At 45.2% G+C, this 12,276-nt stretch overlaps 1 protein-coding gene across 1 annotated transcript in view; it reads right to left on the reverse strand.

The window, feature by feature from the left end:
• The window catches only part of APCDD1 (APC down-regulated 1), a 29,461-nt gene extending 17,671 nt beyond the window's left edge, over window positions 1–11,790 (reverse strand). The window contains exons 1-3 of the mRNA XM_072330204.1: window positions 11,482–11,790; window positions 2,593–2,776; window positions 730–1,261 (exon numbers count right to left, since the gene is read on the reverse strand). Coding sequence (XP_072186305.1) covers window positions 730–1,261; window positions 2,593–2,776; window positions 11,482–11,539 — 774 coding nt within the window. The 5' untranslated portion in view covers window positions 11,540–11,790. The remainder of the gene's footprint in view (window positions 1–729; window positions 1,262–2,592; window positions 2,777–11,481) is intronic.
• Between the last annotated feature and the right edge of the window lie 486 nt (window positions 11,791–12,276).

The following is a 12,276-nucleotide window of genomic DNA, read 5'->3' on the forward strand; positions in this document are numbered from 1 at the left end:
GTTTGATTTTTACTTAACTTACCATGAGTTGATCAGTTCCCAATGAAGCTGAAGACACTTTGAAGCTCCTTTGAAAACTGAATTATCAAATGGAATTAGAGACCCATTCTATATTCACCTGTTTTTCATTTCATTAATGTGTATGCCTGCTTCTGGATCCACGACCTGAACAGTCCATCCGTTTTTTCCCCTTTATGCTGTCCCTTTCATGTCTCTGCCTTCCAATTTCCGTTTTTTCTCTTCAGATTATGGATCACTCAAATTCCATATGTTGATACAATCTGACTTCCTCTCTTCCTGATGCTTCTGCAGCTATACAAGCATGCACTGATGCCTGTTTCTCTAGCCCTTTCTCAGTCCTGCATCAAGCTTTCCTTCTTCTCTTCTGCTAGCCTTCAACCACAGTCCCAGACAGCAACTGTCACCTCTGCAAGAGGTCTTTGATACTATCTTCAGACTCACAGCAGCCTTTATTGACCTTAGCTCATCAGACTACTTTTCATGCATTTGATGCAGTCTCATAAACCACAAAAGAGGTACTACTTTTCTGAAATAATATGCTCTGTGATCTTATTGTAATTGACTGCATCATCTGTAAAGCCACCATCCATTTCTTATTTTAGAACCACATCTGCATTTTAGATTACACTAGTGCACTGACTCAGAGGAGCTGAATAATGTGAGCTTTGTCAGTAGTAACTTAACAGGATGGCATATACACATACATACCTTGGCATTTTGAAGAGGAGGCTGGTAACTGGAGGGTCGGTAGTACCTCCTCTGGGTAGCATCAGTATGAATGTCTCCAAGAAATAGCTCCTCCACGAGGTGATCTAAATTGTGATGCATATACTGCTTCTCCACGCGGATCAGCTGGAGTTCATGCATGGCAAAATTCAGAGCCTTGGTGCATTCACATCCGTTCTCTTCTCTGAGCAAATCATAGCTCACATCCTGCTCCCAGGGACTATCTTCTGGTATAAATCCAGGACACGTATTGTTGACCAACTCACTTAATTTTTTGGCTACTGCTTCGTTGTGGCTTATGATCTGTATGTTGCGCAGCTGATAATCAGCTTCAGTACCCCCTCGGATGATCCAGGATGCTTGGCGAAGACGAATTTTGCCACGTATAACTAATGTGTAGATAGGGTTAGTGCAGCGATTGCCACCATAGTAAAACTGATATGCTTTAAATGTATTATTGTGATAGAATCTGTAAGATCTTGTGATGAACTCTGGGCCTGCTCTGACTTCACAGCTGTGGGAAGACAGAAATGAAATTTTAGCAAGGTGGCACATCATGTGCACTACAGGTGACAAGAATGAGCAACACTGCAGGAGTCCACAGATATCTGGGTACACATGTCCCTCTGAGACGAAGTAAATAGGGACCAGGTAACCATGATCTGCCAATTCACCAAGGATTTCCTCTGCTATTATAGAAATATACAGTTTCATGGTGTTTGTATCTACCTAAGGGTTTACTCTCTGTAGATTTAAATACTTTGAGTCATATTTCACCTTTCCTTTTTGTCTAAGGACTACCATGTGACTAACTTTATGAGAAAAGTCACAGCTTATTAAACATCTATTCTTCTCTTTTGCATGCTAGATTTAGCAAAAGCACTGATAACATCAGAAAGCGAAATGCCAGATATCCACAGAACAGGACAAGGAACTGGCTTCTGCAGCTGCTGCAAACGCTTCACTGTAGTGTACTGCCTGGTCTGGTCTGCAGAGACCTGTAGAATCTCGTCCTCAGCTTTCCCACTCAACGTTTCAAGAGGGGGGGCACTTCTGCCAGTTAATGCAAATCTCCTGTTTGGACAGAAGTTAGACCATGCAGTATTGAGGTTTGTTAATGAAGAAGTATTTTTTTTCTCTTTTACTGAAGATGTGAATAGCAGTTAAATACCAGTTTCTCTAGAAAGTCCTTTTGTACCTTCAAACTTGTTCCCCTTTTTTTGTCAACTGCAATGCTTAATGCAAATACATTCTACTAAAAAGCCCAAGATTCCCCTACTACAACTCACTTGAAATGAATGGGCATCTATTGCCTGCTGAGACATGCAAGCAAAATAGCTCTCTGAATTCAAAATTATCATGTATGGAGAGGAAAAGAACTGGTGAAATACAGCTTCTTAATTTCTTCTGCTAAAACAACTAACTTGTGCTAGACAAACACTCTGAAAATAAGGATCCATTCAACGGATCTAATGCATGCAGTCCAAGACAATATAATGTTACATTTGAATAAGCATTTTGGCAACTTGATGGTCTCTTTTCTATTCAGAAAGAGATTTAAAGATATTTCACAGTGTGCTGTTTAAAATCCAGACTACAAACTGATTCATCAAGACAGTTTCATAGTATGCTATTCCTATGTACATAACACAGCTCCTTTTTCTTTTATACATAAGCTTATTATAAAGCATTTGGAATGTGAAGTATCACCATACTATCACCATATTAAATAGATTAGTTCTCCTGCTTGTTAAAGTGGGAATTTTCATCCTTCCTTCTCTGTTTCCTTCTCCTTTTCCACATACACCACTCAAGCATGTTTGATCATGTTTGATCTTTCCTTACCCGGTAGAAACCCAGTGTCCCTCTATATTGGGTGGCATTTGCACAGTGATGCGGGCCCCATTGTGGAGGTGTTTCAGCATGTGATGACACTGTGACTCCTTGAAAGCCCTCCATGCACTCTTCTCTAAGGAGCGGGGGTGGGACCTGCTGTCTGGATGAAGAAGAGCAGAACCTTCTCCCAGCCCTGCAATAGAAAAGCAGAAATTAACCAGAGATCCCAGTAAGAGAGCCTTCAACATGATAAAAGCGGTTGAGAACATCTTGTGGTTGCATAACACTTGCTCACAACATTATGCATCTGGGAAAGAAGAGGCTACATTTCTTGTCTCATTTGAAAAACAAAAAAAGATATGCAATGCTCTTCGTCTCTGTAACTCCACACGGGCTTGAACTGAACATTTCTACACCCAGTGATGTGGCTCTAGAGCTAAATTTTACAGACACCTCTTTAATCTCTGGTCAGGACAGTCAGAAATCTGGGCCTTGGAACTCCCAGAAAGTTGTTTTCAGATCTGGACATAAACTCTGTGGTTTCAGCCCCCCTCTAATTTGAACACTTCTATACTAAACTTGCAAACAAAGACTGCTCTTGAAAGCCAAGGGAAAAACAGATCTTAAAAGCAAAGCCTCTGCACACAGGAAGCCTCTGTGATGACCGAGGTGGTCAATTAGAGGCCGATTCTGCTATTTTTGTTTTAAAGGAGAAGAGGAATTTCAGAAGCTAATTTTGTCTCCATCACACAGTAATTTTGGTTTCTAGTAATGTATACATACAAAACCCACCAGTGATCTTTTTACACAATATTAATTGGACAAAATGAATATGGAGCTTCAGGAGGAATGCGTCTTTATTCTTTTAGGCACCAAGTGCTCCTAGATACATTGGAAAACACGAATCATGGATAATGGGTGGGAAACTGTTAATACTTTACCAAAAGGAATTTAAGAACCTCCCGGCAAGGAAAAGAATATGGGGTGTGCCCTGGAAGCCAGTCTGGCTGTCTGGGGAGAGGGAAGGCTCAACAACATGTGCTCCCAGGGGTCAGAGTTAGGGTTTGCCCTGTCTTTTCTCATGACTTTCCTGCCCAACTTGGCACTGTTCTATCACCCTATTCAGTCCAAGCCACCAAACTAGACCCTGCTCTGTATTCCCCAGGTCAGGCATCAAAATATGAGGCATGAAGAGCAGCCTCTAAATGTAAGGTCTGTCATTCAGACTGATGTTAAGGCTGTGCTCAGTCCCACCATGCACAGTATTGCTGCACAACTTACAAGAAAACCAGCATTATTCATTTTTAGATAAATGCCATTTCCAAGCTTTGCCATTTCCTACTGCTAACAGAAAACTGTGTCAGTGACTCATGATGTTGACTAGGTCTTATGTCTTCTGGAATAAACTTAGGTTAACACCTGGGAAAATGGCATTGCCAGAAATACAAATACACGCCACCTATTTAAAAAGAGCAATTTCTACAGTGAACAAAAGCAAAGAGTTTTCCAGTAGGCAGAGTAAAGTGTGATCAGAAACCTAACTATAAATACTTGAATGTAAACAGTACTTATCACCGAATGATCTTGTGATTTAATGAGATTAACTGATACAACTTCACAGTCTTTATTAGGAGATTTAGCAGCTTTGTTGCAGTTTACCACTAATTCTTCCTTCTGAATGAGAATTTATGGCCTCCCTTTCTACAGGGTAATAAATACGAGTAGCTTTGATATCTGAGCATGCCATCTGAGATGCACTTAAAGGACTTTCAGAGGGTCAGTACTTTTTTCTTTCTGAAAGCCAGTCTTCTCAGGCCTTTTTGCAATGCTGAGCAGTCTCTCTTGTGCATCAAACAACAGTTGTTCTAAAGCAAGAAATGGCAGGGCCACTTCCGAAGCAGTACGACCACACCAGAACGATGCTCTCCTGAAGCTGACAATCTCTTGAGAGGCAGGATTTAGTAGATAGGTCTTTCATCAGTCTTTCATGGATGCAGCCTCTTGGCCCTAAGCCAGCATCTCTTGGCAGCCTAGCTCACCTGGAACAGAACTCAGCTCTCAAAAACTTGAGCTTATCGGGTCTATCTGAAACCCTGTGGGCATGGGCTGATGTCACAGGCCCTCATGCTGCCAGAAGAACAAGTTCAGCCAGGTCCGGTGAAATTTACCATACACTTACTTCTGTTGTTATGAACCACAGCTAATGTTTGAGACCTTCTCCTTCAACAAGTTTTCCCATCCCTACATCTCTACACACTCAAAAACTTCAGCACATTCTCTTTAACGAAGTGCTTCTGTCCATGGCTCTTTTGTGTCAAAAAGGATAGCGCCTGCAAGGTACCTGCTGGACGTTGGAGCTATCACTACTAACCCTTCCAACAGAAACACAGCTATCAGGATGTCTTCTGCAGAGAAATTATCTCACATTGAAAAAGCCTTTGAAAATTTCCATTTTTTGCCTGGAGTTGTTAAGCATTTGAAGTCTGCCATTAAGAGGAGGTTTTGAAATGGTTTGAGTGACTTTTTCCAAGGCAGATGTATCACGCACATTGCTTTTAGGCTGTTGTGCTTTTCATAACACATGTTATATGATTCATGAATACAGATGCACTTGAAAATGAATGATTTATTCATTTAAACATATTTGGGCATTTAATTTCTTCAAGCAAAAATCCTTCTGCAGAAGGATACCATCTTGTATGTGTACATAGCTAAAGAGAAGATGTGGAAACCACGTTACACACTGCCAATTATTCCCTGGAGGAAATAATGAAAAGAGGGGCTTTTGAAAAGGAGTCAAACTTTCTGTGACATCATGCAGTGTCTTTCTGATATTGCTTAAAAGTAAGCTGGCCTCTAGCTCTCCCTGGAAGTACAGCTGGGTGTAGTTCTATCTTGCAAACAACAAACTGTATCCAGTGGATGGGAGATTTGCATTGTCAGCCACAGAGATCTGTATCTGAGAAGTGAGCATGTGCTCAGCATTCATCCATCAAACTGTGACAAATGATGATGGGAAGAAGTTTAAGTCAAGACAGGCACGAGAACGTAAGGACTGTAGAGATTGAGGAAGAGATGTAGAAGACACACACGCCAGGCAACATCCCATACGTTGGACCTGACTATCAGAATACAGATTATGCTGTAAGATTAAAAGGCAGTGATGGGACCCTTACCTTGCTCGCTACATTTTTCAATGTTTGTGTTGCTGAGGTAAGGAAATACTTAATTTAGCACAGCCTTCTTCCTCACTGAGTCATAATTTCAACACTTTTGTTTATAACTATCTATGCTTGTATGACTTCCAGTCAAAGGTGCCCTAACTTCACTTGTGTTACCTAAAAATCCCTCACAAAGACTGGTGATGTACTTTCTGTGCAAGACATGAAGCTGAACACCGTCTCCTGTGCACTTCCACACTGGATAATTCAAAGCAGCACAGAATCCCCTGCTCCCCTTTGGCAGTGCACAGTGAAGTGTTCTGAAAAACCGAGGCCTCCTGGGGATAATGGCATTCACTGTAAAAGATCTATTTGGCGATGTTCGAAGTTGGACATTGCTGGAAGTCTTAAGATTAAAATGTGCTTTCACAAAACTGGGAAAAGAATTTCACGGCTCTTAAAAGCCCACTCTGGAGCCCAAGCATGGTTGCAACATACTTGGAGCCACTACTTTCATTCAGAAGGATCCAGCTCTGCTATTCCCTATAGCACAGGCAGATGATAGGGTTCAGAACCAACATGATAAGTCACATATTTCAGACTCAAGGTCTGACATTTTTAGTTTAATTGTATTTTTTTTTTTTAATGTGAAATGAAGGGATCTCGCACATTCATAAAAGACAGTCCACCATCTAATCATTCAAAAGTGTGACAGACTTAAAACCCATTCCTTGCATGGTGCTAATGGCAGCATTTTTGTGAAGCCTCTGGTTAACACTTCCTGTAGCTACATGATGACCACAAGCCATAAGATTGTATCACTCTCCTGGTGGTGGCTGCCTATTCACAGCAGCAAGTCCAAAAGAAGTAAGAAAATTCCATAGCCCATTAAAAACGCCTCCTAGAAAAGCAAAACAAAGAACAAATGCATTTTTCTGATGCATTGATAACCAGCTTCGCTTTCATAATCAAGACCCAGCAGCACAGATCACAGTACAGCTTTAGCACCAAGGTTTAAATCGAAGACAGTACACAAGGCGCTGCAGCTCCATCTCCCAGCTGGGAATCCCCTTCAGCACCTCATAGATCAAGCATTACAGAGGTAGAGCCAACAACCATCAGAGTGGGAAAGCGAGGTGTGGGCAGCTGCCAGGTGAGAATGCATAGCTGGCAGCACCCACTGCACCAGGTGTTGATAAGGCGGGGGCTTCAAGCTCTGGGGTTCACCCATAAACCTCTATCTGATGTGGGAACAACCACTGCAGATAAAAATAATTGGAAGGTAAGATGTGTTACTTTCAAGTTCTTCAAAGATTTCTGCACGTAGCTGCGAGTGAAATACCAATCTCCAAAGGGTGATGTGCTGGCAGCTGGTTACCCAGATGCGTTTCAGAAGTTGCTCACAAAAAGCTTTTCACGAACTTTTCTGTGAAAAACTGTGAGCTTCTATACTCAATGGCTCAGTTTTTGGAAAAATAGTATGCAAATAATGTAGAATTGCGCCATTGATAATGATAAGTAATGTTGTGCTTGAGCACAAACTCTAATCTTTTAATTCATATCTAGACACCACGGGCAAATTCTGTTCTCAGCTTTGCAAGATTGCAAAAGTATAGCTCGAATAATCTTAAAGGTTAAACTTTAGATTTAAATCAGTTTAATTAACAAACGCCTCTACCAGAAAGGAAACTACAGCTTCAAATATAGCCAAGTGGAGCACTTCAAAACACGGGCTTCTAGCTACTACACCTTCAGCAAACTCAATGGGAGGATAAATGTTAATGAAAAGTAGGGCTAAAAACTGGGTTTAGGTTGGGATTGCTCAGGAGGAACCGCTTGGTCTTTCATTTGCAGCCCTGTAAAGTCCAGAAGAGCACCATTCTGCTACAAATTAAAACAATCTGAGGTGGTAGTCCAAGTGCAAAACACATAATGACATTTGAACATGCAGGCTGCAGCTCTGCTTCAAGCCCTTTTCAAGTTCAAACTTGTTTGAAACATTAAAAACTTTACCACAGATAAAGGATAATTGGCAGGATTAAGTTTATAGCTCTCCTTATCTGGGCAGTCGCCCTGCACAATTAAATAAATACACATTTGGATTACTCTCTTTCTTGATGTGGGAGAGTGCTAGATAATGCCCGTGACAGGCCTTCGGCTGCAGTGCAAACTTGTGTAATTACAGTGGGGAATATAATGTCCTGTTACTAAGCCACTGTCTGTGTTTATCAGTGTTTTCCCCATGCTCAGAACTTCAAACAGTCCTCTCACAGGATCAGGACCTAAATTAGCTGCTGTGAACAAAGGGGCCGGGAAAGGAAAGCTGAATTTCCTGGTCATAAAAGCAGACAGGACAATGATTTCCCTTAACAGGTATCCGCTGATGTTCCTGTGCACGCAGGGCTTGCAGGCACAGCTGCCAAAGAGCCTCACGCCCTCACGGACCGGAAAGAAGCACTGCAGAGCATGAAAGAGCCTGAAGGGAGATAAGGTGTCCTTAGATGGCGGAGCTAGAAAGAAGCTCCTCAAGGCTAGCTGCCTCAGGCTTAGACTCTGCTGTCTTACAGCTCTGTCCTCGCTTGGAGGAGACCAGATGAACCAGCACTGAGCAGCTATGTAGCTGGGATGCTCTGCTAAGTGTAAGCCTGGCTGCTAATTCAGATACCTGCAGCTCCTGATGCCAAGAGTAAAGCCACCTCTGCCCAGTGGGAATGCTTTCCTCCAGAGCCACAAGGGGTTAATTAAAGAGCACCTCCACGCGGGGCAGCCCTGTGCCGAAGTGCAATCCAATCTCGACAGTAGTTGGGTCTCACCCCCTTTGAAGCTGACATCTGGTCTCCATCACGGACATCTGCACACTGCTGTGCGGCCTGCAGGCCACGGCCCGTCCTCCACACACGGCGCTGCTGTTTGTTCAGGTGGGCCTTGCGTCCATCCAAAGACAGCGCTAACCAACTTGCCATGGGCCATCGCACCCCCCAGCAGCCCTACTTACAGCACTGTGTCCATAAATAAAACACTGCTCTTCTAAAATGCTGGGCATACTTGCCATCAGCATGCTGCGTGCTAGTTTTGGGCTCCATCGCTCACCAGCCTGTCTCCTACACACACTACAGAGCGCAGAGATTGCTCACCACCACCATCTTCTCCCATTGCAAGCCCACAGCCAAGCTACAGAGGATGGGTGAAACTGAATTTACGCCGATGAAATTGTGAATAAAACCGAGTCTATCTCTCCCTGCCAACCCCCCCTTTTACTCTTTTATTCATTGTCTTCCAGATTGCCAAATGAAGCATGTTACAGAGGGAACTGATCTCATGTGCCTCCAGCACAGAGTGCAATTTTGGCCCATTTTACAGACGTGGGTATTTACATCGTATACACTTTCTTATTTTCCATAAACAGCTTTTGAATTTAAACACTAATTTAAACAAAATTGCCTGTGAACTTTTAAAAGCATAAACAGTTTTACTCTGAAAAGCCCAGCAGTCTTGTCTTCATCTTTATTAGGGCTATTTCCATGATGTTATCAACAAATTGTTTTAGTTAGGGTTTCTAATTCACCATTCCAGCAGTAACATAATCAGAAATAAGCTAAAGTTTCTTCTTAGCATCTGTACTTGTTAAAAACAAAACAAAACAAAAAAGTTTAAGTTTCCAAAAGAAATTAGCCAAATTTGTTTTGAACCCTCTTGGAGGTGACTCTTATTAATCAGGTTTTCTGGAGCAGAACGATCTTAGCTTTTGACATCTGAAACTTCTGTGGCTTTCTCTCTAAGCAAAGAAAACAGCGATAATGGACAACTTCCAGCTGCAAACCTCTTGTGATATTGCACAGGTTTTATTTTGACTAAGGAACACAAGTTTTTTCCAAATAGTAATTCAGCAACGTTAAAGTAGGCATTTCTTAACATAATGAAAGCATAAGCTTTAGTCTTACAGGACATTCTAACTTGCTTTATAAAGCTTTAAACCCTAAATACACACACACAAACACACACCCTCTTGCTCATTTTTAACCCTTAATTTGCCAGGTGCAATAGAAACGTTGTGGACAACATGACATGGTGTAAGGAGGCTTAGCACTGCAATCCCCTGGGACTGCTGGTTGTTCTTACACATCACCAGCTCAGGCTGGCCACTGGCTGAAGGATGCTCCTACTGACTCCATGGCACACAGAGAAAGCTCCAGGCCAAGTTAAAGCTAACAGGCACATATAGACTGGCTGAACTTCAGTATGACACCAATGGCATTTGCAAGCTTTTAAAGGTGGCAACTTCCCCACGCTTGAAGCTCAGATCCAAACTGCGCACTGATACTTCGCTGAGGTGTGGATGTTTACACACAAGCCACTGAGCTGCACCGTTCTGCAGGAATACAGGTATACTTTATTTGGTGAAATGTAACCACAGATGGAAAAAATAGACTATTTTCCTACTTCATGCTCTTTTGGCAGCTGCTTTTTTGATCTGATCATCAGCCTTGATTTGTTTCCCGCTCCAGCCAGGGTTCAGCACTGCTCTGTAATTCCAAGCAGATGAGCCGGGGAGTCCAACCCTGTAATTACACCTCCTCTCCTTACCCTCTAACTCCAAGCCTCCCATTTTCACTCTTACATCTCGGATCACAAAAGTTTTAAGAAACACCTTTGGCGTCCCAGCGGGTCTGGCTTAACTAAACACATTTATGCTCTCTCTAGATTTCATTGCTGAGCTGTGAGAAGGGTATAAAGCCCCCTCCTGGGGAACAAGATCTTTTGCTCTTTGTCTCTCGAAACAAAATACACAATCAGAAGTCCATGCTCTTTATTATTTATTGAATACCATCTGTGTGCTTAGCACTTGTACAAACACAGAGAGGCAATCCCCGCTTCACAAAATCAATCCCAGGAATAGCTCTGAAACCCTTATCCCCGCTCACAGATCTCACCCCGAATCCATGTAGGTTACTTGCATTCTAACAGCTAAAGCAAATTCCTCTTTTTACAAGCCAGCTCAGGGTCCTACGAAATTGAAGTGAAGAAGTCTGGATGCTACAAAGTACTCTCGAGTTAAGTATGTGCTTCAAAACGATGCTGTGACTTGAGGAGTTTGACTCACTCTTGGAGAACGACACCTCGCCTGGATCTCTCAAATCTGGCTGCCAAATATGAGACATACCGAAGCAGCTAATTAAATAACCTCCCTTTCAGAAGCTGCTCTTGAAGAACATCAGGATTCTAGACAAACGAGCTGGATGCACGCAGCACACACAAGTTTAAATACATAAGGCACCAAACTTCTGCCTGCCTGGGGTTTCAGAGACACGTCAGTCCGTGGCTTAGCAGAACAGCGGGCGGTGTCATCCCGAGCCCCCGCTGCCCGATGCCGGCAAATGCCGCAGCAAGCACTTCCCGGCCGCAAACTTCCTTCTCGGCCGCAGGTGAGGCAGGGTCCGGCAGGGTCGGACCATCTCCTGGCAACGCCCGACACGTCGCCGAGCCAGCTGCCCGTCCAGCCGCTCCGTCCCAAAGCCACGGGCACGCAAGGTGCCCAGCCGAGCAGGACAGAGGCACGGCAGCTCTCCCTATGGCTTCTCCGCACCTCGCCGCTCCCAAGTTTTATTCACCAACGAGGCGAAGCGGGCGAGGTCCGCGCGGCTGCGCTCCTACCCCTCAGCCGGACCCACTCCGCAGGACGAGAACACCACCCGCGCCCCGTCCCCGCCCGCGGAGCCGCCGGGCTCCCCGCACTCACCGTGCAGCAGCAGGGCCGGGAACAGGTACCGCATCAGGCTGCCGTACGGGACGGACATCTCCGCGCTCCGTGCCGGGGCCGCCACCGCGCACAGCGGGCCGTGCCGCGCTCAGCGCCGCGCCGGGCAGCCCATGGCCGGCGCTAGGGGGCGGGAGGCTGGCGGGGCGGCAGCGCGGCCGGGACACACCGCCTCTCCTTTGGAAACCCGTTCCTCGCTCGTGAGCTCGGGCTCCGGTCGCCGCGTCGTCACCCGTATCCACGAAGCGCGGCGGCGGCTCCGCTTCATATTTCCCCTTGCAGAGGGAGGAGGAGGGGTCGGGAGGTGGGGACTCCCGCGCTGCCGCCGCCGGGAGGGGTGGAGGGCGGGTTGGAGGGGCGGCCCGGGGGGTGTCCGCCGCCGGGCGGGGGCGGGTCGGGGCGCGGGAGGGTGCGTGGGGGAGTGGGAGGGGGGAGGTCGCCGACGGTGTTGGGGCGGTCCGAGTGCTGCCGTGTGGTCCTGGGCAGGTACGGTGGTGCTGTGTGTCGCTGTGGGAAGGGGGACAGAAGTCGGGGAGAGGAAGCGTCTTGGCTGCGGTTCTCCACATCAATTAGACGTTTTAAAGAACAGGCGTCTGAGTTGCCGCCTTTGATTTTGCGTTCCGCGCGTTTTCCCCATGGCCGCAGAATCACAACACGTCGTGAGTTGGAAGGGGTCCACAAGGACCATCGAGTCCAACTCCCCGCTCCACGCAGACCACCCAAAATCCTAACCCTGTGCCCGAGAGCAGTGTCCAAACGCTCCTTGGCACTTGGGGG

The sequence above is a fragment of the Excalfactoria chinensis genome, chromosome 2 (assembly GCF_039878825.1).
Source record: "Excalfactoria chinensis isolate bCotChi1 chromosome 2, bCotChi1.hap2, whole genome shotgun sequence".
In the NCBI taxonomy this organism is placed as follows: domain Eukaryota; kingdom Metazoa; phylum Chordata; class Aves; order Galliformes; family Phasianidae; genus Excalfactoria; species Excalfactoria chinensis.